The 24861-nt window shown below is 44.9% G+C and overlaps 1 protein-coding gene across 4 annotated transcripts in view; it reads left to right on the top strand.

The window, feature by feature from the left end:
- WBP1L (WW domain binding protein 1 like) overlaps positions 1-24861 on the top strand; it is a 55371-nt gene that overhangs the window by 17677 nt on the left and 12833 nt on the right. For 2 of the 4 annotated variants that reach the window (XR_013959061.1, XM_080642136.1), the window contains exon 2: positions 22051-22153. Coding sequence is in view for 2 of the 4 variants with exons in the window: in XM_080642136.1 (XP_080498262.1) it covers positions 22051-22153 (103 nt within the window). In the remaining 2 variants the exon portion in view is untranslated. Of the gene's footprint in view, positions 1-3259; positions 3553-22050; positions 22154-24861 lie in introns of those variants that run through there. The other 2 variants (XM_080642137.1, XR_013959062.1) reach the window with 2 other exon arrangements.

Genomic DNA, 24861 nt, shown 5'->3' with positions numbered 1-24861 from the left:
GTCACCCCTAACTGCCCTCCCCTGCAGGCCTGGTCCCCCCCAACTGCTCTCCCCTGCAGGCCTGGGTCCCTCCCAACTGCCTTTCCCTGCAGACCTGGTCGCCCCCAACTTCCCTCCTCTGCCAGCTTGGTCACCCCTAACTGCCCTCCCCTGCAGGCTTGATTGCCCCCAACTGCCCTCCCTTGCAGGCCTGGTCCCTTCCAACTGCCCTCCCTTGCTGGCCATCTTGTGGTGGCCATCTTGTGTCCACATGGGGGCAGGATCTTTGACCACATGGGGGCAGCCACCTTGTGTGTTGGAGTGATGGTCAATCTGCATATTACTCTTTTATTAGATAGGATAGGCTGCCTAGGAGAATGTTGCCAAAAGATTCTTAAATCAACCACAGTGAAAGAATGAATGCCAACTGGCCATGAACATATATACTGTTGTAGTATGTTTTCTTAAATAATAATCAGGATACAAAGGGTTTTAGCATTACTGTCTTTGGGGATTCTGTGAACTGGGAAGGAGGGGGCTGATCAGTAGAAAGATGTCTCAGACACTGCTTAAGGCCATAAACAGTTGTTTAACTGCAGCATTTTGACAACATAATCCTGCTTAATTCTGGTTTAGTTTCCTTTTTTAAAATTGGAGAATTCATCGTTGAATTTAATTTTGCATTATCAGACAGATGACTACAACAATTACATGATGAAGGATTTGACTTACCTTTGGTCCACTGTGTATGAACCTGGATCATTTACATAAAAGAACCCTTTTTTTTCATACTAGCAGAAATTGCTAATGATCATCTTGCCTCTTAAATCCCAAAGCTGACTACTTTGCCACTGAGCTGTGGTAATATTTGCAGGGCATGGCAAGAAATGAAGTTGCTTTCCTTGGAATGCCTGCATTTACCAATTCAGCCTCTTTTTCTCTTCACCCCTCCACTCCCCAAATCTCAGTGCTCAATGAGAGTTGGCCAGCAAGGGGCTGGGCAAGAAAAAGTAGATTAGTGAAGAAAAGCCATCCATGGTCAGTAACCACTCTATTATAGTGTATGATATTGTGCTAAGTATAATGCTTTGGGTTTAATGCTGCCTTGTCCACAGGAATGTATAATCTCGTAAGTAAAAAAAAAATGCTGATTAGAAACACTGTCTTGAGTAGTATCCATTAAAGTAATATTTATTAGGGGGACATCAGGAAGTCTATGATGCAATTTTGATCATTTAGATTGAACTTCCACAAAATTATTATTTTCTAGTAATTTTGTTGCAATTCCACTTATTCAGAGATTACTGCTGATGAGTATTGTTTAGAAATGGGGAGTGTTTCCATAGCCTATCAGAGCAAGGGTTCTTGGGTATTTTGTTCATGGTGGTATCTGTAGGCCCTAGAACAGTGCCTGGCACACTGGGCGTTGAGTAGATGTGGAACAAGTGAGTAGGTACACTTACGCCATGGTACTCTTTCTGGAGAACTGCAGGTGCCACTCTGTCTTGTTAGGTAGGTTCAGAGGATGCCCTTTCCTCCAGTTTGGCTGTCACACTTAATGATGCACTTGTTTTGTGGTGGTCGGCTGTTGCCAGGGAACTGAGGAAATGAAAGGAAGGCATTGAAAACAGCTTTTTCGCTCTTCTTTGGGTGGCTGTGCCTTGATGTCCAGGTCTGGCTGGCTGGCAGTTTGGCCTCTAGGTGAGGACTGTAGCAAGGCATGGGATAGACAGTATGACCGTGTCCTAAGAGTACATGTATGCCAAAGAATGGTTCCCTAGGCCATTCATTTCAGCAGCAGAAGCCACTTCTCTCTGCACATCTCCCCTCTTCTCTTCTCCGTCGCAGTGAGGCTGTGATTCATTCTTTTCGTAAGCCTTGAGGAAATGGCTCAGCTGGCTTGGCTCATTCATTTCCTTGTCAGGAAAGTCAATGTGACCTTGACCGGCAGTGGGAAACCTGAAGCACCTAGTATTTGGCTGGATTCACTAATGATTGAAAAATATTTCTGGCAATTCACCATGCTCTAAGTGCTGTGTACTGCTAATTTATTATCCTAGGTGGGGGTGAAAGATACTAATTTGCAAGACTCATTTCTGATTTACCTGGGTCATACTAAGCACAGTGCCACTCCCAAGGAGGCCTTTGATAAATATCACTGAAAGAAAATTGTTGAAGAAAATAAGATGATGAGATATACTTGCTTTGAGTCATGGAAACTATACCTAATTTGTACCTTAGAAGTTAGTAGAAAGTAACTTTGGATTTATAAAGTTCCTCTAAAGATTGTTCTCCTTAAGGAGAGTTATCTCTGCAAGTCCAAATCCAAACATAGGCCCTTTGTCCTTTGCTAGTGTTTTCTTTGGTAGAGGATTCCAGGTCAGAGAGAGAGCTACTGTGACCTGCTGCTTAGGGAACGGTGGCCAGATGAGAGCTGGCTTACATCACTGACTAGGAAAAGTCAGTTCAGGACACCAGCCCCAGGGGCCTTTGCTTTTTATGCAAAGCTTGCTGTTAAGAGAGCCATTTTCTCCATAAACTGAGCTTAGAGAAGAAGGCATAACAAACCTAAGGTGGTGAACTTTTCAGAAGCAAGAGTTAGTTTAAATATAGATGATCTGCTTTACTGGCAACTTGGAGGCTGCAGTGGGACTTGTTGTACCTTTTGTAAGACAAGTGAGGAAAGATGTTGGCACCTGTACATGCGCAGTTTGTTTATGAAATAGAAACTCTCCTGTTGAAGTGAGGGCTGGAGAGATCAGTGTCCAAGGTAGCATGTCATACCTTAGCTGGGAAAGAGGTGCTTCTCCACGCCCCCTGCGAATTGTCTGAATCCCTAGAGAAAGTTGGGACAGCTAGAGAGACTTAAAGCACTATTTGTTGAGCATGGACTCTGGCAGGGGTCGGGCGGGGGCGGTGGTGCGAGACGGGGGCGGGGGGGGGGGGAAGGGGGGGAGGTTCTGTGAAACTAAGTCATTCAGCTTGATTTTCTTTCCCAAGGAGGAGAAACAATACCTTGGGGGTTGTAGTGTCCGGTCCTTATTCAGAGAAATGTAGCTTTTCTCAGCTTTTAGACTCTTGCTTTATGTACACCCAAGCCTGCTCAGAGCCGAGGGGAGCTGGTAGGAGTGGGGCCGCTTCTGTCCTCTGTTGTAGGCTCCAGCGCTAGTGGGTCTAGGGCTGGCCATCGTGGGTTTGCAGCACATCCTCCTCACTATTAAACAGCAGCTGTCTGGAGCTTTTTCTGCTGTGCCTGAACTGATGTCATTTCCCCCTTGGCAGACAGCTTCGGCTTTGCTGCGTCTGAGATATGTCACGAGAAGGTGGGGGTGGGTTGGAGCCAGACAGTGGGGAGTAGCAAGGAGAGCAGGAGGTAGAGTGCCTGCTTGGTCTCAGGACTCTGTTTACTTTCTCTGCTTTGCTCAGGAAGGCTGCTTAACTGGCACTGCGGAGCACACAGGCCCACCAGGGGAAATGCTCATTCCAAGAACTTAACTTTTAAAAGCCCTTTGTTGCAAACGTTAGTGTGGATGATGCTCTTGCAGGATGCCTTCCCTTTTGGGTCTTAGACAGGTAATGAACTGGTGGTATGTATGTGGATCCGGGTTGGGAAGGGAAGAAGGGTGGGAGCTTGTTTATGGTACTACTGCTTGGGGTGGAGGGAACCTTTTAGAAAATGTCTCGCAGTTGTAACAGGACAGCTCCCATACAGAGATTTCTAGTCTTCCCTTGGTGTTTATAGTGGCTCCTTACTTCTAGAGCCACCATATTCTTAACTCCCTACATCCCCGAGTCTGTCTGGGGTGTCCATTCTGATTTTTCCATTAGACACCGTAAGACCATTTCCAGAGCTTCTTGGAGAAAACAGTTGAGAGAGGTTGAGGTGGGGAGGGGGAGAGGCAGAATGGGATTCTTGATCAGAAACCCTTTTTATTCTCTATTTTGCTGCTCAACAGCCTCACCAGGGCTCACTCTGCCCATATTTTGATTTGGCTAGTTAGCAGAGATTTCTTCACAGTTCTCTGGTTCTAAAGAGATTTCTGAGTGGGGAGAGGGGACCTTCTTTTAATGGAAAGGGCTTTCTCCTTTTAAGCCTGTGGTCAGGGCTGCGTGCCTAGGGACATCCTGGACACCGTAGAGGGATGGGGGTGGGATGGACCACCTTTCGGCCTTCTTGACTGATTTTTCAAAACCAGCAGACCCCTATGGCTGAGACTTGACTGTTTGAAGTAGGGGCACTACATTATAGCTGGTAACCTAGTTGGGATGAGAAAACAGTAGCAAGGGACCAACTGCTGTCTGCTTCAGACACAGCTGTTGCTGACTGTTCCAGGGCTTCTGAGAGTTGGCCATCCCCACCCCCTCCTTGGTCTGAAAGGCATGTCTGTATCGGAATGCGCAACTGTAACTGGCGGCAGCGGCTGTAAGAGGGGGTGGGGAGGGACACACACCCTCTGCTGCCTGTTCCTGGTGAGGAAAAGCCACAGGGAAGATCAGACCAGAAGCCTTAGAGAGTCCCTGTTAAGGACTGCTGGTCTTAGAAGTGCAAGGTGAGCAGATCTCCCTTGGGTTGCCTGAAATTCTTTTAAAAGTAAGCTTCTCTGAATAGCTCCACATATTCAATTATTGCTCTTGTTGATCTTCAGTGTTCCTTTAATGCAGTTGATGAGGAGAGAATGGGGTCCCGTTTGAGCATCTCCTCTGTCACCCAAGACTGTCATTTTAACCTATGGGCAGAGTGAGCCCTGGTGAGGCTTTGAGCAGCATTGGAAATGGGATGGTGAAGCATCCCATGCTGGGCCAGATGACGGGAGAGAGCCTGATAGAGACAAGAGCAGGGCTGGGGAGCCAGAGAGACCTGTGTTCATATCTTGACTCCTGGGGTCTCAGCAGGGCAGCCCTGCTTAAATGCTCTGAACCTCATCTTTGAAATGGAAATAATAAAGCCTGCTCAAAGAGTTATCGGGAGGATTTCACAAAAGAATGTATTTAAAACAGTAGCACTTTGGCGGGCTGAGAGTTGGCATTTCGTTAAAAACAACTATTATTTTTATCTACTAATTCCTAAAGGATGCAGGACCAAAGGGATACCAGAAAGCAGAGGCCGGGCTATGGAGGGTGTGGGTGGGCAGGAGCTCTTGCACCAGTTATTTGGTGACTACTGTTGTGCATTGACTGAGAGTTGGGCGATGGATGTGCCAGTATACATCTTATATATTGGGGGCAAGAGGAAATCCAATACCCTCCACTCAGTTAAGTGAGAGGATGCAGTGATGGGTAAAGGGCCCAGTTGGTTGTCAATGAGGAACACCTCGGAGGTTCAACAGCAGGTGAATCTTTACTCTTGCTTCTGAACAGGTTCCTGGTAGAAGGCTGAACTAGAGAACCTCTTGGAGGCCCTTTGTGCCCTAGGCTTCTGGGATTCAAGCTTTGCCTATAAAAACCTTGAGTCTTTTGGTTACAGAATTTTGTATATTTCTAGCATTTCTGTGCGATAGTGTAACTACGTTCTTTGTTGGACCTATGTAAAAGCCAGCCTTGTAAAGATTACTTGGTGATAATTTTGTTTTTTGAAAAATGACATAAACTGTATATGCTATTAGTCTTTTTTAAATTTATCTTTATTGTTGAAAGTATTATAGATGTCCTCTTTTTTTCCCCATTGACCCCCTCCACCCCATTCCACTCCCACCCCTTCCTACTCCCCAACCCCCCTTCACCACCTTTATTGCTTGTGGGCCATGCATATATGCTTATAAATTCCCCTGTTAACCTCTCCCCACCCTTCCTGTGCTATTAGTCTTTATTATACATAATATGTATGCACTTTAAAAATATTTTCCCCCTTTTAATCCACAACTCACAACCTTGTCTTATGTGATAGTGTGATTCTGTTTCTACAAAAGTACATGCTGAGTACTTGCCCAAAATTCTTCAGCTCATTAGGGAAATGGTAGTTGACTTTTTTTTTTTTTGAAAGCCTGAAGATTTTCTCACCTAGACTGCTATGCCTAATGTCTGTGAGAGTAGAGTAGGATTAATGCATTGTTCCAGTTGGGGCATATTTTCTGAGGGTTGTTTCTAGGTGGCCCAGTGCCCATATAGGAAAGACATTGCTCTTCTCTGTGTGAACATTTGCATTTTACTCTGAAGACTCTCAGGCATGCATCATCTACTGAAGAATGCCACTGCATGGAGATTTTGAACACTTAATGAATGGGGTCAAGGTACAAAGGATGCTAAGACAAAATAAGCACAGTCCTTACTTCCTGGAAGCTCACACTCTAATGCAGTTCTTAAAATGCATAAAAATCACCTGTGAATCAGGCTTATTAAAATGCAGATTCAGTAGGTGGGGGTTGTGGGGATAGGCATTTCTGTGAAGTTCTTCAGGTGGTTCTGATCCTGGAAATTTCTGGTCACACTTTGAGAGACGCCTCCCCATTCCACCCGACCTTTAGTAGCCTGGAAATAGTTACATTACAATGTGCTGAGACTACACCTGAGGAATCCCCAGGGCCTGTGATAGCTGAGGGTGGGGAAGCATCTAAATCTGGTTGGGGGAGGGGAAGTGGCTTGGAAGGCTCTCCTGAGGTGATATCTGACCCGAATCTTGAAGGATGAGGAAGAGTTTACCAGACATATGAGCTGGGGAAAGAGCATTCTAGACAGATCAGGTTGGGACTGTTGTTTTTGTTTTCTCCTGTGGATGAGAAGGGAAACCGACATCTGTGGGTCTTTGTTAAAGAACTTGACTCACCAGTATTGGTGTCCTATATGTCACAGAGAAGGAGGAAACATTGGGGCACTTCAGTCAAAATGAGTGTGGCATGAATTCAGTGTCTATAAAGGGCAGATAGGCCTGTACCTTCCTTCCAGTGAGCTGTCTTTACTGTTCTTTGCGTGGAAGAACTAATACAGTGTTGACTAAAGAATAGTTTTTGTGCTTAGAGGAGCTAAAGTTCAGAACTTTTTTTTGAATAGTGCGATGTACCAAATTTTAGATAAAATACACATTTAAGCATGCTATTTTAGTTTATTTTTGTATTATCTGGCAAGATCAGAGTTTTCTGGTTAAGGGAAAATCTATCATGTATAGCTAACAGATGGATTACTGATTTTCAGAGAATAAGATTTCAATAGAATGTTCTTAGTCTGCTGATTTACATGAATTTTATTTCCTGTTTGACTCAGAAGGCACTGATTTTATAATGCTGAAGGATTCTTATGACCAATATTCTGTATCTGAAAAGTGTTGTGCACCTATTTTATTCAAAACATGTTGTGCATACAAATATGTATAAACTCTGTCCCTGCCCTCAAGGTTTACAGTCAAGTAGGGGAAATAGAACAAGTGTGCAGGTAACTGGAACATTAGGCAGGTGATGCTGAGTAACATTGGAGAAGAATAGAGTGCTCTGTGAGTGAAGAGGAGTGAGAAATAGCTTTCTACCGGTGGCCCTTTCCACAGTCCGGTAGTCTCAGTTGTTGCACTCACTGTAGGGCCAGTTGAAGATAAGTTCTAGTTGATGGAATGCAGGCTAGATCCACAAGACAATAATTTATATCTTGTACCTCGGAATGTTGTGGGAGGGGCTCACTGCACCCCAACTTGTCCTCACCGATAAAGTAGGATGATCTCTGATACTAGAAATGAGTAGTCTCCAATAAAGCTGGGGTAGGTCTGGGACTCTCTCAGGCAGTGTGCTCTTTCCATGTTAGAATTTGTCATGGATAGGGACATCTAAGCAGGGGTCCTCAAACTATGGCCCGCGGGCCACATGCGGCCCGCCGAGGACATTTATCCAGCCCTCCGGGTGCCGCTGCCTGTCCTGCTTAGCAGCCGACTCATCCCGGGCCTGCAGTGCGCATAGGAATTTGTTCATAGTTTTTTTTTAAAAACTATAGTCTGGCCCTCCAACGGTCTGAGGGACAGTGAACTGGCCCCCTGTTTAAAAAGTTTGAGGACCCCTGTAAGAGGAACCAACTCCTGGCCCAAGGGGCTCTTTGCATTCTTGAAAGGGGGGGCCGGTACTTACAGGCCCTTGCTTGGCCTGATGCTTGCTGGATTGTCAGGTCATCCAGATGTTGAACCCCACTTGCTCCCTTGCATGGTAAAAGATCTTAGGGCCTTACAAGGACAATACTGAAGACCCTGTGGTGATAGCCAGCCTAAAGCTGCAAGGTGGGAGCCATGACTAGGAAGAGGGAATTTGCCAACGTCTAATTTACTCATAAACTACTGAATATTATCCGACATTTACATGATACTTTAAAAAATATATTTTTATTGATTTCAGAGAGGAAGGGAGAAGGAGAGACAGGAACATCAGTGATGAGAGAGAATCATTGATTGGCTGCCTCTTGCATGCCCCCCACTGGGGATCAAGTCCACAAGCCAGGCATGTGCCCTGAACAGAAATCGAAACATGACCTCTTACTTCATAGGTTGACGCACAACCACTGAGCCACGCCAGCCGGGCTTACATGATACTTTTATTATTTCATCAAGACAGCCACCAGGAGGTAGGCAGTCTTATCTCCTTTCTACTGTGAGGAAACTGAAACTCAAGCAGTTCTCTCTTCAGGATCTCACAGCTAATGGTGTCTCTGGGCCAGGTCTTCTCAGTGTTGTCCTACGCTTACATATTGCCCTGGGTGGTTCCAGCACCAAGACCTCTTTGCGTGTCCTGGGCTCAGCAGAGGACTAAGTGTTGACTTCCAGTCACCATTACCCTCTTTGTGTGCTTAGCCTTTCTTTACCAGGTTCAGGACAGATTGAGCAAGATCCTGCTCGGAAGGTAACTGGCTGTATATGGTGCAGCACACGCCAGGTGACACTTGTTTGTACTACCTAAGGTTGGAGCCAAAATCCTTCTCGGAACTGACTTGTAAAAATCTTGTGACAGCATCACAGAACACCTCAGTTCGCTATTGTCCCCTAAAGGTGAGAAAGGGTGGCTGTCATCTAAGCCTTTTCAGATGAATTTTTTTTTAATCCTCACCTGAGGATATTTTTCCACTGATTTTTAGAGAGAGAGAGAGAGAGAGAGAGAGAGAGAGAGAGAGAGAGAGAAACCAATGTTAGAGACACATCGATTGCCGCACAAGCCCTAACCAGGGCTGGGGATCGAGCCTGCAACCGAGGTGTATACCCTTAACTGGAAATCGAACCACGAGTTGACACTAACCACTGGACAAACTGGCCAGGGCTTCAGGTGGATTTTTGAACCCCAACCATCTTTATTATAAGAAGGTACTTTTTAAGAGGAATCTGGCTTGTTTTCATCACATTCCTGTTATCAAAGCAAAGTGAAACCAGTGGACTGGACAATACGTTAGTGGAAAAGAAGACTGTCTGCTGATTTTGAAATTTTTACCCAGGATGGAGCCAAAGAAAACATTTACTTTCTCCAGTGACATCCCATGAGTTTGATCCACCCCTTCCCTCCCCTTTCCCTTGAAGAGGTAAATTTTAGTCCAGAAAAACAATAATTTTAGGCTACTTAAAAAACTGGGCTGTAAAATATCTTCTGCTTGATTCCCTACCAACCAAATACTAGTTTCTTAACTCTACCCCTCCCGCCCCCCCCAACCCCCCCGCAAGCACTTCTTGACTGTTTGTGCTAATCTATAGTTGAAATAGCCCAGCAGGCTGACCTGTTTTTGCCATTTCTGTGCCCCTCTGTAGTCATTGCTTCCTTGGGCAGAGCTCAACTGGGCTCGAACCCTGGACCTCACGTGAGGCCTCTGTTGCCAGTTGTTGGAAATGGTGATTCAATCTGAGGTGACTGGCTTGAATTATCTTGTTCTTTTAACTGAAAGGGAGAGGAGGGGCAGTGGTGGGAAGCTGTATGCATTTTAGGAGATTGGGAGACATGCTTTGAGAATGGCTGGAATATGACACAGTGCCTTCTTTTCCTGAAAGTGGCTGAGGGTTTGCTGGGACTGTGTTGCATATAAGACATTGGTTCCCTTGGGCACTGCATCAAGGAGGCCAGAGTATTTATTATTGTTTGGTTCTCTTGTTTAACACACTCCTCTCAGGAGCTTCCACTAAACTGTGACACACGGTCTCATTCATAGTTTTATATACTGCCCAACTTATCGTGTGGTGTGGTTTTCATCAAGGTTTGGAAATCCCTAGTTACCCACCAGGCAGCGGTGTGAATACCTGTGACCTCCCACTCTGGGTGTGGCTCTAGAGTGTGGTGAGGAGGCCCAGGATAGGCTGGGGCTGGCTGCCAGCGAAAATAGAATGTGCAATCACTCCTCTGTCTCTGGGTGAGGTTCCAGAATAAATCTGGGCCAGGCTTAGATTTTGCTGGGTTACTGTAAACCTGTCATGACCAGAAAACCCTGGGTAGGTCCCTCAGCGGTAATGCGAAATCACATCACCACCGCCTAACAGTTGGAGGATCCCTTCTTGTACCTCATAGCTAAGAGGCACAGGGAGTGTGAGGCAGAATCAGCCCAGGAGTTACTTGACTGTTAGTCACCAGGATCAGTACTTTCTGAAGGTTTTGCTAGGGTAGGTGCACTTGAGAGATTGACATTAGTCCTGCTCTCGGGGAATTTATAGTGGTTGGGGAGCCCCTGAGGCCATCAGGGAGCAAGACTGGATGGAACAAGATCTGCACTAAATTGTGGGGTAAAATTTGTCTGGAACAGTGGTTCTAAAACTAGGGGAAGTTTTGCCCCCCTCTCCAGGGGACATCTGGCAATGTTTGGACATTGTTGGTTACAACAAGGAGGGTGGGGTGTTGCTACCTGCTTCTATCAAGTAAAAGCCAGGGGCACTGCAAATATCCTGCAAAGCACAGGACAATCCTCACAGCAAAGAATGATCTGGGTCCAAATGTCAATGGTGCCAGAAACTCTGGGTGGGAAACTAAGATCCAGCCCTCTGGCCCTATCCTGTTTGCTCAGTGGTTAGAGCGTCTGCCTGCGGACTGAAGGGTCCTGGGTTCGATTCTGGTCAAGGGCACATACCTCGGTTGCAGGCTTCCTAGCTCTGGTCCGGGTGCGTGTGGGAGGCAACCAATCGATGTTTCTCTCTCTCCCTCTCCCTTCCATTCTCTCTTTTAAAAAATCAATGGAAAAAATATCCTCCAGTGAGGATTAAAAAAATAAAAATAAGATCCAGCCCTCTGAAAATGACATTTCATCACTTAATCTGAATAATCTGGATAAGCAACCCCCTGAAGGGTAGGATCCCAGTAGTGCCCAAATAACTTCATACAGCTTAAAGACCAATTAGGCTATGGTTATTTTAATGGCAGGCCGTATTGCAAGCCAGGTGCCTATTGCTGTGTCTTGGGTAGGTGCATGTGAGAGATTGACATCCCTTTTCTAAATCATCTTTTAATCTTTAAGTATAAGGTCTTAGAGTTCGGAAAGTTCTTTAGAGTTATTCAGCATATTTTGGGAGATGGAGCCTCTGGATTCTGAAGATTAAAAAAAAATTGTATCTGTTTGCAGGGAGACCATTTTTAATGTGGCCCTTTGTCCAAGGTAGAAGTAAACAGTTTCCTTGAACAGTGTTGAACTTTTTATTGGCACTAGATCTCTGGTACTTGTCTCTAGACCAACAGGCACACAAGACAAGTCCCATTATTCTTTAGCTCCCAACAAAAGCCTGCCGCGGCAGGATAGAGCTGCTGGCAAAAAAATGGGGTTTAATTTAGAATTTTGCTTAAAATGAGGACTGTGCCCAGGTGTGCTCTTCACTGTCAAATGAAACTGGTGAATCTCTTTTAAAGCACATTAGCAACAAATTAACTTGTACCTTCAGTATTTCAGATCCCTTTCAGAGAAGTAATTTATTTGATCAAGAGCCATGTTCAAGATATAACAAAGACTTTGATGAGCTAGAAACCAGTCATAGAAATAATACTGAACCAAAAGCCAGAAGACCAGGGTTTTGAGGATACCAGTTCTGTCATCTGCAGTCTTATGCTAAGTGTTAGTTCCTTATCCATAAAATATGGGTAAACATTAAATAAATTTTTTTATTGATTTGAGAGAGAGAAAAAGAGAAACATCGATTTGTTGTTCCACTTATTTATGCATTCATTGGTTGCTTCTTGTGTGTGCCCTGACTGGTGATCGAAACCGCAACCTTGGCATATTGGAACGATGCTGTAACCGGCTGAGCTGCCTGGGCAGAGATAAACTTTTTAAAAATTTTTTATTTATCTTTATTGTTGAAATATTACAGATGTCTCCTTTTTCCTCCCATTGACGCCTTCTCTCCAGGCCTTCCCAGCACTATTGTCTGTCCATGTTTTTTTTTGTTGTTTTGTTTTGTTTTTTTAACGTAACAGTTTAGTTAGTACGAAGTTCCTCAAAGGCCAAGTTCACATCTTATCTGTTGTTTCTGTGCCTGTCAGCATATAGTAGGAAAGTTTAGGTTAAGCCCTAAGCATGAAATTCTTTCCACTAAAATTTGGGCTTTAGGTTTAGAAAACTTGTTCTAGCTGTGTGACCACTCTAAACTAGTTCCCTCATTTCCTATAAAGGGGCATATATAACATATATAAAAATGCCCAGCCAAATGCTTAATTAACACAGACACTGAGCAGAACTTGGTTCTCTGTCGCATCTCTTAAATGTTAAGGCAGGAGGTTTTCCTGATTCTGCAGAGGTATTTCCCGTATGCAAGAAAAGGGAGCCCTCTCTTTGTCCAGGTACCTGTTTTACATGTTGTGTGTAAGGTGTTTCTTGAGCTTCAGCATAGAGAATTCAGATGTCTGCTATTTATATTTGGGCCTCTACAGCATGTCTTAATCTCAAGGTGAGGGGATGAACAATCTATTACTGAACATGAGAGCAAGAGAAGCTAATCAGATGCCTACAGGGGCCAGGCAGTGACATGCTTGAGTCAAGTAGATGAGGTATTTAGACAGTAGGGATTGTGGGGGAGGCTGTGGTGGAGCCAGAACTCATGAACAGCTGTGACTCAGCCTAATTTGGCTTAAGGCCCTAATATATGGGTCCTGAATTTTCAAGAGCATCTGGAAATCTGAATTTCTGTATGAATTGTTCTCATTTTAAAATGTTATACAGATAATTCAATTTTTTAAAACATCGGGAAAAAAGTACCATGTGGACATAGAATTGATTAGTAGTAGGCCCATTGTGTCCTGAGGTCCACCAGTTGCAGTCCCTGCTTTTAACAGGAGAGGCAGTGATACAACATGGGAAGGAAAGGACTACCCTCATAGGACCAACTGTGGATACATGGCAGTCTGCTGAATTGCCCACCTGCTCTGTCACATGCTGCCTGTTATTTTGTTTCTCAGCTCTCTGCACCAGCTCTTGCTGAAATGCCACATTTCTCGTATTTATCTCTGACAGAAGAAACCAATGATGAGCCCTGGCTGGTGTGGCTGAGTTGGTTGAGCTCATCCCATGTACCAAAAAGTCACTCACTGGTTTGATTTCTGATCAGGGCACATACCCAGGTTGTGGGTTTGATCCCTGGTCGGGGAGGCAACCAATCAATGTTTCTCTCTCATATCGATGTTTCTCCCCCACTCTCTCCCCCTCTCCCTTCCTCTCTCTAAAATCAATTAAAAACAATTTAAAAAAAGAAAAGAGGTGTATCTCTTAAAAAAGAGAGAGAGACCAGTGATGAGGGATTGTCAGGGGGTACCATGAGGTAGGACTGCTTTTCCTTCTAAATGTCCAGGGGGGAAAGAGTGACACATTAATTCAATGTCCAGTACTGCTGCAGCCAGCCAGACCCTGCAGGCCTGCTTGCACTGACAAGTAGCCTTTAATAAAACCATGGGATATGTTGCAACTTCCAGTCTTTGCTCTGAGATTTTCCTACCAGGGTCAAATGGCTTTATCTGAGTTTGTTATTCAGGTTCCTAATAGCAACACAGGAAATGGATTTTAATTTATTTGCTGGCTGCTCTGTTTGGGGGCTATTTAATGAGGATCCAGTTGCAATGCAGCTTTGGCAGCAGCAGTGCTGGAGTTGATAGGAATGCACCCAACTGACATATTACTTTTAAAAATTATGCTTGTGGTATACTGTATGTATATTTTTATGGATAGAGAGGTTATAAATAATTTTTTTTTAATATTTTTATTGATTTTTTTTACAGAGAGGAAGGGAGAGAGACAGAGAGTTAGAAACATTGATGAGAGAGAAACATCGATCAGCTGCCTCCTGCACACCCCCCACTGGGGATGTGCCCGCAACCAAGGTACATGCCCTTGACTGGAATCGAACCTGGGACCCTTCAGTCCGCAGGCTGACGCTCTATCCACTGAGCCAAACCGGTCAGGGCAGTTATAAATAATTTAATGTCTTGATTCAAAATGGCTATTCTTGGGGGAAACTATGTTGGGATGTATTTGGGATTCTAGAAAAAGAATATTAGACTATCCCACTTTTAGGGGGCAAGAACTGTGTATATTTTACGTTTATTATAAATCTAGGACAATGCTTCTCAAACTTGAATATATGTGAGCATAATCAGGGAAGTGTGTTTTATTTTTTTAAAATATGTTTTTATTGATTTTAAGAGAGGGAGATGGATAGAAACATTAATGATGAGAGAGAATCATTGATCTGCTGTCTCCTGCATACCCCCCCCCCGCCTCGCCCCCCTGCCCCCAGGATTCACTGTATTGCCCTTCCTCAGATTCTTGGAGTGTCATTCTTTAAGAGAAGACTGATATATTTATTCCAGGAGGCCCTCACAGGTTGAAGTAAATTCACCCCTGTCCCTGCTGCATCAGGGGCTTTTGGGACTACCTTTCAGCAGCACACACTTAGCCAAATTGCAGCAGCAGTTGCTCCCATTGATTCTAGGCTTTTCTCAAGTCTTGTCAGTAGCTCCAGTCTTTGGCTTTACCCTTAAAGGCACTTGACAACTAGAGGGTGGGAGACTGAGTGTTCCTGAGCCCAGCAAGCTGGAGTCCAGAGGTCTTAAGGGTACACTATCCAATTTGAGGGATGAGGCTGAATCTTATCAGATAAGATTTACTGGCTTGATTAGGGAAACCTGCCCCACACTATTTGTCTTTTTGGAAAATTACTGAACTCAATCAAACAGCGTAAAAGTTATTTCCTAATATACCAGTCCATACAAAGCAGAGTCTTGGCTAGCTTCTTAGCAATGGCCTGCCCTTCCTTTATCAGAGCTCCTTTAGCTAATAAAGCTTAAAGGCATCATTGTCATGTATAGTGCACATTGTGACTGGGATAAAAGTAGTACATAACAACCCCTACCATCAGATGTGGGAGGTTAGACTAACGCATTGGTCGGCAAACTCATTAGTCAACAGAGCCAAATATCAACGGTGCGACGATTGAAATTTCTTTTGAGAGCCAAATTTTTTAAACTTAAACTTCTTCTAACGCCACTTCTTCAAAATAGACTCTCCCAGGCCGTGGTATTTTGTGGAAGAGCCACACTCAAGGGGCCAAAGAGCCGCATCTGGCTCGCGAGCCGCCGTTTGCCGACCACGGGACTAATGGATAGGCCAGGACTCCTTGCTGAATCATTCCTCTGTCAGAGCTTACTTTCCTTTACCCCCAATTCTTCCGTAACTTCAAAATAAGTGCCTTTGGACAATTCTACTTATTTTCCCAGCTCTTCAAAAGTATTAGGGAAAAAGTGAGCATAACTTTCTTATTGTAAAATACTGTGTCCCCAAAAAATGTATACACACCAATGGCCTAGTTGTTTTCCTAGTCTGCTTTCTCTCTCTTTGAGGATTCTCACTGTATATTGGTGCTTAGTTCCAAGTCCCTGTTTCAGGTAGGCCCAAGAGCAATAAACAGCCACTTTCCAGGGCAGCTGGAAAGGCTTGACCTCATTTACCAGTGTAGTTTCCCACATTTTTGGCCCCTGGGGATCCTCCTTGCTTTCTTGCAAGCTCAGCTGTGTAATTAAAAGGATATTGGTATGTAGCCAGTATTTCTAGGGGTTCTGACAGGAGAATTTTTAAGTTACCTACCCAGCAGTATTGCCAGAAGCAGGATCTCTTCCCTGAGAATCACTAGCTCATTGCTGTAGTTGTAGCATCCAGCACAGTGCCTGGCACCTGGGGAAAGAGTTTCAATACATATTTGATTTGTGGAATTGGGCGTTTCCATTAGAAACCATTTATTTTCCCTGTAAAAAAAGCCAGAAGTTGTGCTCCAAATTCATTCATCTCTAGCAGCCAAAATAGTTAGTGTCCTGTGCCTGAACATCCCGTGAAGTATTAGTTTCCTATTTTTTTACTTTAAAACTTTAAAACTTCAGTGTTTTCCTAAGAACATGAAGATGCTGTTGCCAGTTGCTAGCTGATTTTTCCAGCCCCATAAATTGGCAAATTAAAAACATCCCTGGGCAACTATTACTGCCCAGTGTCTCTTTTTATGCTGGCACTTTGAAAGTTCTTGTGCTGATTAAATTGACCTTTACAGTTGCTCAGCTAAGAATAGCAACTATAAGACCTGGAAACTCTTAAGGAAAATGTTGTTAGTCCCACAGTTTATGCTGCCACCAAAGAAATGAGATAATTTTTTGCATATGTGCAAAAGGCATGCTGTTCATCCTTTTCCATTGTAATAAATGTTCTTTCCAGTTCGGTGTTGGTCATTCTTGCTTCTTCTTTGTGCCTGTGCTTTTTGTTTAATGACCATATGTGCCCCATGTCTTGGAGTCGGTCACCGTGGTACCAGGGCTTGAAGGCACATACCTCTAAACACGAGGATCCCAATGGTCATTGCCACAGTCCTCCCTGAGGTAAAAGACCTCAGCCTAAAAGCACAAGTTATTTGCACGAAGTTCATTTATGTGAAGTTTTACCTTTCTAGTATTTTTTGGCCTTGGTGTTTTATGCAGATGAAAACTGCCAGGAAGAAGGTATCTTTAAAATGCAAATCTGAAAAAAAAAAATTAATAAAATGCAATCTGATCTTGTCACCTCCTTGCGAAGTCTGGTTCCCGCTTACCTAACTTTCCTAACTGCTTCCTCAACCATTCCTAGCTAAAGTGCTTTGCTTGTTTCCTTTCCTCAGCCTGTAATGTTCTTCCCGTCCCTCTTCCCTGGTTACTGACTTTCCAGCCATCCTGACGATCTCAGTTCCAACTTACCTTCCTCTCAGAAGCTGTTCTGGACCTTTATATGACTGGCTCTTAGGTCTTATAACTCTCACTGAATCATGTATTTTCCCTTCCTACTGACGTGGTTACATTATTATTATTGCTATTATTATTTCCATGAGACTGCAAGCTCCTCAAGAACAGGGATCATGACAGTTTTTAGCCATTTTTCTATTGTGTTCCCCACCTCCAGCTCAGTACTGATGTAGGGTACTCAGTAAATGTTGAAGGAAGGAATGTAGACCCGGTGTTCCACACTGGGATGAAACACCATTCTGCTCTTCAGAAAATCAGTATGTGAAAGTATGACCTTTTGAGCAAAGAAGGGAGGAGTCCCGTGTTGCCTCTTCTCCCTGCCAAGTAGAAAAGGAAAGATCCTGTTCTTAAAGTCAAAGAGCTGCACAGAACAGGATCCTTATCTTTCCTACCAAAGACACAACATTGATTTTATTTGATGTGGGGCTTTTATTGGATTTATTTAAGCAACTGAAGTGGTAAAAGCAACTGAGAAAGTACAACTTCAACCAAAGAGGCTATCCTATCTAATAAAGAGGGGAATATGCTAATTGACCATCACCCCTCACAAAGATGGCAGAGCCCACAGCCAATAAGGAGGGAATATGCTAATTGACTGCCACGCCCTCAAAGATGGTGGCACCCAGTCCCCTCAGCCCTGCCGGGGCGGCAGGCTCACGGCACGGCCAGGCCTGCCCCCAGGCAGGTCTGGCCGCTCCACGTGCCTGCCTCTGGAGTCCCCCAGTCCCCTCAGCCCCCCAGCCGCCCAGGGCTGGCCCAAGGCTCAGGCAAGCCTCGGATGTTGGCTTACCCAGCCGACGCCTGAGGCGCAGGCAAGCTTCAGATGGCGGCTGCCCAGGTAACCAGGGCTGGCCAAGGCTTGCGCTGCCAGCAGTGGCAGCAGCAGAGATATGATGGGGCATTGCCTTCCCCTGATCGCCAGGTCACCTCCTGCCCCTGAGGGCTCCCGGACTGTGAGAGAGGGTAGGCCAGGCTGAGGGACCCCCCCCCCTCCAGTGCATGAATTTTCATGCACTGGGCCTCTAGTAGCTTAATAATAGGTAAAAACTCAGGCTCTAAAGTCTGACAAACTAGATTGCTCTACTTCCTAGCTGTGTGATCTTAAGCAAATTACTTAGCCTCTCTTGGCCTCAATTCCCTGATACTACTCACTTCATAGTGTTGCTTTCAAGTTCAGATAACGGAATACATGTAAAGCATTTAAAAAACAGTGCCTGGCACATAACAAATGTTCAAGTATACATTAGCTATATTATGCACCCCAAGTTGCTCTGTCTTCATGAAGGTTGTGTTGCCATTGTTTCATTAAGCAAACCTTTGTGTGCCAAGCACCGTGTTTATACTGGAGGTGGGGGAGGAGGATAAGGAGACAAGAGCTCCTGCGCATAGGGAGAGTGCAGTTCATTCTCTGGTTCCTCTCTGCAGAAAGGGGTGGGAGGGATATTTACTGGTCACTCCTCAAGCGTTGGCTTGAACAACGTATGTGTGTAAAGTGTTTAAAGATGCTTGGGAGTAAAGCAAAGGATGATCATAAAGGGTGCTGAGAATTTTCCATATTTGAACTTTCCATTGCATGCTCTCCAGTTCCTTTTTCTATTCTTTGTGTCTCTGGAGCGGCCAGTGAACTTTACTATTCTGAAAGAGTTCTAAGTGAATGCAAAGTGCTGTTTGGATGATCTTTCATGCTGACAATAATGGCTCACAAAATAATATTGATATTAAAAGCTCAGAGAAGTTAAGTAACTTACCCACGCTCACACAGTTAATAAGCATAGCGGGCTTAATAAGTTAATAAACTGGGTTTTGAACCCAGGTCTGACTGACTATTAATCACTTCTGCCTGACAGATCTTGAGCCATGTGAGGTCTGTGAGAGTCCACTGGGTAACCCACTGTTAAGCTCCTCTGTGCAGGAGAGGGTGGAAAGCACCAGGCAGCATTTGCATGTCACTGTTCTTTGCTGTCACTTTGAATGAGAGGAGACAGAGATTACAGGAGTTCTTGAGTTGACTCAAGGCTGTTATGTCAGAGAGGATGGGTGGTGGATAGGATAATAAAGCCTTACTTAGGGTTGAAGGGGACATTAGAGAGCATCTTAATAAGTCTTAGGACCACTGAGGAACTGAACCAAAGTTCTGTTCCTCTATTGTGGCAGAGCTGGGACCAAACGTGAGGCACCTGGATTTTTTGCTCACACCAGCAAGTCTCTCTGTCTCTGGAGGAGTTCACCTTGACACATCTCACTACCCCAATCTTCATTTTTTTCTTTGCTAAAGGCCCATGAGCCCACTTATATATTCACATTCCTTAACTGCCCACCGTCTTTCCTTTCTCCTGCAGCAGAAAATGACAGTTCCCATAATCAAAACCATCCCAGGCAGCTTGGGGACTCTGTCTGGGGGCAGAGGAAGGACAGATGAGATATATTGGTTAGTGTTGGGAGAACTCTGTATTAAAGGACGCTACTACAGTTCGCTGTCCCTGGAAAAAAGAGTGTGCTCCTGTTTATACCAGGCTTCCTGCCGCAGGGGAAGGAAGAGCCAAGAGAAAAGCTGACACCAGTAGGTCATGAGGATGCCACTTGTCTAGATTTCAAACATGTTCCATTCCACGCCTCACTGAGGACCGGTTGGCTACTGTGTTCAGAGCCTGGACCTCATCTGGTAGATTTTCCCGAGGCAGAAGTATCACTGGATTCTTCAATGTGTCAGGGTATAGACTGCACAGCCTCTATGTGGACATTTTTGAACTGTGCTCTTGTGAGCCAGGTGTCAGAAGAACGGTATTTCCAGGCTTGTTAGACTTGGGAGAAGCTTTTTAAAAAAGTTTGGGTTTTTTGCTTGTTTGTTTGTTTTTTAGAGTAAGAGGAAGGGAGAGGGAAAGAGAGATAAAAACATCAGTGATGAGAGAGAATCATTAATTGGCTGCCTCCTGCACCGTCCCCACTGGGGATCAAGCCTGCAACCCAGGCATGTGCCCTGACTGGGAATCAAACTGTGACCCGGATCATACGTCGACGCTCCCAACACTGAGCCATGCCAGCCAGGCTGGGAGAAACTTTTTTTTTTTTTTTTTTTGTATTTGTCCTCACATGCAAGTCCCTAAGAAACTTTTTGATATCCTTATGAAAGCAACGTTTTACTCTGAAGTCAGAGAGCGTGTGTTCTAGCAAAAGTGAGCATAGATCTGCTTTCTCCATGTGCGCCAGGCCTTACAGGTGATTGTATTCTGTATATGGTATACACAGGAAGGCAAAGATAGGAAGAATTGTTTGCAATATTGTGAAACCCTCATTGTCAGAGTTTACAAATGCCTTTCCCATGTTTCTTCTTCCTAAACCCCTTTACATGGGGGTGTAAGATTCTTTAAAGACCAGGAAACACCTGAGGATGTGTGGTGGAAACCTGCACTGAGCCAGGGATCTGGTTTTTAGCCCTTCTTATGGCTTCAGGTACCTGTATTGTTGCTCTCTGGCCCCTATCCCTGTAGAGAGTCACTGGCATTCTTTGTTTATACCCTTGGCCAAGTAGATAGACTAGGAAAGCCAGGTCCAGAGAGCATGAACTGACCATGTGACTTAGGTTTCCACTGGCAGGCATCTGCCCGGATGTGTGCTGTGGGCAGGGTCAGCCTGAGTAGCAGCAAATACAATACTGTGGTTTGAGTTTCTTTGCTGAGTAGGGTTTTTTCCCTTCTTAACTCTGAGCTTTTTGAGGATAGGAACAATGTCTTACTTATCTTTGCATAGTCCTCTTACCCAGCTCAGTGCTTAGCACAAAACAGTGTTCAGTAAACCCATGTGTTACTTCTTTAGAATAAAGAAATGTTGAAAGCCAGATAGAGCAGGTGATTTACAGGTCTCATCATATACATTGTGGTCCAGATAATATTTTGGGCTGAAGTTCAGGTTGGCTGGTGGGATATTTCATATTTAAAGTGTGAAGTGTAAAAACTCTTTTTCACCTCCATTTCCATTCCCCAGTGCTGCAAATAGAATTTGGCAAAAAACTGCTAGCTGGTTACCCAGCAGTACCTTTTTTGTAGCTGTCCCTGAGAAGGGACAATATGAATCTTATATCCAGTCAAGATTATTAAGAGATCATTCAATATGCTAAAAATGATCTAGCAAATTGAATTTGGATTAGGTCATTTGAGCAGGTCACCTCTTAAATGTGAAGAATTTAGTAGCTGGTTTTTTAGCCTTTGTTTGAATCACAGTGTAATTAACCTTGGAGATCTTGTGTTTTGAAGGGAGGATGTAATGCCTGACTAGATGCTAATCCTAATCTTAGAATCCATACTGCATTAATTATTCCAGGAACTTTCACAGAAAAGCTGGTTTTATTTAAAACCACTGTTAATTACAGAGAATCATCACCTTGTTACCAGCTGAGTTTAACACTGGAATATCCAGTGTTTCTGCTTGGATATAAAGAAAATGACATAACCCTTTCCTGTTTGAGAAGAACTCTGCTCTTTACCAGTCAGCTGTGTGTGCTGAATCCTCTTCTTCCTTTTTTTTTTTTTTATACTGTAGACCTTAAAAAAATAATTGATTTAGAGAGAGAGAGAGAGAGAGAGAGAGAGAGAGAGAGGAGAGAAACATTGATGTGCCAGTCCACTTATTTAAGCATTCATTGGTGGACCCTTGTACATCCCCCTGACCGGGGATCAAACCCACAACCTTGACACATTGAGTCGATGCTCCAATCAACTGAGCTTCCTGGCCCAGGGCCTCTTCTCCCTTTAATAAACCATTTTCCCTCCCCTCTTAAATTTGCTGTTCTCTCTAATATTTTTTTCTTAATGGAATAAATATTGATACAAGCCATTTTGGTGGAGAGTGAGCAGATAACCAGAAAGAGGGGGATGAGAAGTAATTTAATATGCTAAATTTTATTTATTTATTTATTTTTTAGGATAAGGAAACCTGTGTGGGTACCAACAATCAGAGCTACATCTGTGACACAGGACACTGCTGTGGACAGTCTCAGTGCTGCAACTACTACTATGAACTCTGGTGTAAGTTCTTGGCTGGAGGTTTCTTGGAGCCCCCGGGCTGCTGGTTACTGCCTCTGCTCATTGTCATTGGAAAACCGGGGACTGGTCAGCCTTTTTCTCATTCTCTTGGGGGCAGTGTTGGCAAGTAGAATCAATTTCCTGGTTCCAGAAGTGATTCCTCTGTAGAGGAGGAGGGCTCTGATGTTCTTTGGACATTGTGGGCTAGAGACTGAAGAATATGGTCTGGGCCAGTGGTCGGCAAACTCATTAGTCAACAGAGCCAAATATCAACAGTACAGCGATTGAAATTTCTTTTGAGAGCCAAATTTTTTAAACTTAAACTTCTTCTAACGCCACTTCTTCAAAATAGACTCGCCCAGGCCGTGGTATTTTGTGGAAGAGCCACACTCAAGGGGCCAAAGAGCCGCATGTGGCTCGCGAGCCGAGGTTTGCCGACCACTGGTCTGGGTCTTCTTAAGAGGCTGTGGTTGCCCTGACCAGTTTGGCTCAGTGGATAGAGCGTCGGCCTGCAGACTCAAGGGTCCCGGGTTCGATTCCGGTCAGGGGCATGTGCCTTGGTTGCGGGCACATACCCGGTGGGGAGTGTGCGGGAGGCAGCTGATCAATGTTTCTCTCTCATCGATGTTTCTGGCTCTCTATCCCTCTCCCTTCCTCTCTGTGAAAAGTCAATAAAATATATTAAAAAAAAAAAAAGAGGCTGTGATTACCAGGTCTGCTGCAGAAACACCTGCCTGTGTTCTCTTCGATGCTCATTTCAGTGTGTGCCGAGCAGTGATAACCTTAGGCCTTTCCATGGGCATCCCAGACTCCCAGGCTTGCCCTCTTTGTGAAAAGAGGTTTCAGCAGCTAAGCTGCTGTGAATGCCGAGCTGGGCTCTCTGAATGGCTGTAAATCCATTTTTTATTTATTTTTTAAATAAGAACCACAAGGTTTCTGGCCAGTGTGGCTCACTGGCTGAGCGTTGACCTATGAACCAGGAGGTCATGGTTTGATTCCCCATTAGGGCACATGCCTGTTTACGGGTTTGATCCTCAGTAGGGGACATGCAGGAGGATTCTCTCTCATCATTGATGTTTCTATCTCCTTCTCCCTTCCTCTCTCTGAAATCAATTAAAAAACAAAACTACAAGATTCTGGAACTCCTCATGGAGCATCAAGGAGCTGCTTCTGTTTCTGAGGGTCCCTCTCAAAGGGATTATCTTTCTGTAGCTCCTGCCTACAGAGCCCTCCTGGAGAGAGGGAGCCCTGTGCTCTCAAGCTGAAGTGTCTGGAGGCTTTTCCAGTGCACCCAACCTGTTACTGTCAGCTCATTGGCCTGTGGAGACAGACAGTCCTTGTCTTGCCACTGGTTTGGTTGAGGCCAGGACCACTTGTACCTTCCAGAGTTGCCCAAGGGTGGTGATATTGTTCACTAACACACTTTGTACTCTGATCTTCGGGGTATTCAGACAAGACGCTATCAGATACACTATCAGATGCTCGAGGAAGAATGGGAGGGTGGGAGAGTCCTTAGGGCAGGTGACCAGCACTGCAGTGGTTCTCACAACGGTCACTGAGATAGGAAATGATAGACTGTTTCTCCAGATAATTCTAAGCACCCCTCACTCCCTCCATTTGGAAATGAACTTTGGACTTGTTTGTCAAACCATTCCCTTATTGCCACCATCACCCCTGCCCCATATTCCCTCTCTCCTTTCTGAGTTCCTTATTCCCCCCACATCAGTGATATGGTCAGGAAGCAGCTAGAAGGGCTATTATCTGGTATGGAGAGGAAATTAGACTCTTGGCCAGGAAGACGCCCTCTAAAAGCAAAAGGATCTTGTAGCCAGTGGGAGTGGTTTTTACAAAACAGGACCTCTTATCACCCTGGTCCTTCCCCTTTGAGGACTGAGGACCTTTCTGAGGAATCCCAGTTGGGGGTCAAGTGTAGACTCCTCTCCCAAGGAGAAGATAGACCTCAGGTTATCCCCCTTTCCCCTCAGTCCTCCCATATACTATATAAGCAGCCACCAAGGAGGCTCAGAATTATTGTTGCTATTTTAGAAGGGGTGGGGCTGAGGGACTTACTGGAGAACACAAAGTGCCAAGCAGGTGGACAGACTCTGTTTAAATGTTTTAAAATGCGGATAACCACAGGGTTCAAATTCTCCCTCCCACCCCTTGTTAAAACAAAAGTTGAAGCCGGGCTGCCAAAAAGCCACAAAGCTGACAGTTTGTTTTTCTGGGGCCTGGCCCAGGCCCATCAGTTGCGGAAAGGGCTGGAGTTGATGGCCCCATCTCAGACTGACAGAGCCTTCTGGGCTGTTGGCAGAGCAGACTCAGTAGCCACCAGAATCGGGTCACCGAAGCCAGGGCAGGGTGGCGGGACAGGGAGACCCAGATGGCAGGGAGGCTTGAAAAAGCCAGAGGAAGAGCTGCACGAGTGGCCAGTTATGTCTCCAGTTATGGTCAGCTGGGAAAGGGGAGGCCAGATAGAAAACCGGAATCTGGACGAGGAGAAAGGACTCACCATTATACCATTTGGTTCATGCTTTCTAAGTTCTGCAGGGACGGAGACTGTAAAGCAAAACTTTCCTCTCACCTGTGCTCAGAGTGGCTTCTTGGTCAGGAGATGCCCAGAGTGTCCCACCCCCCTGAGGATTCCTTGGTTTTCCTCCTTATTAGGGTCTTGACCTTCACCTGATGTGTATAGAGAGAGGTTGAGTGTC

Source organism: Plecotus auritus (genome assembly GCF_963455305.1).
Source record: "Plecotus auritus genome assembly, chromosome: 9".
NCBI lineage: Eukaryota > Metazoa > Chordata > Mammalia > Chiroptera > Vespertilionidae > Plecotus > Plecotus auritus.
This window is presented reverse-complemented; position numbering and strand designations above follow the sequence as displayed.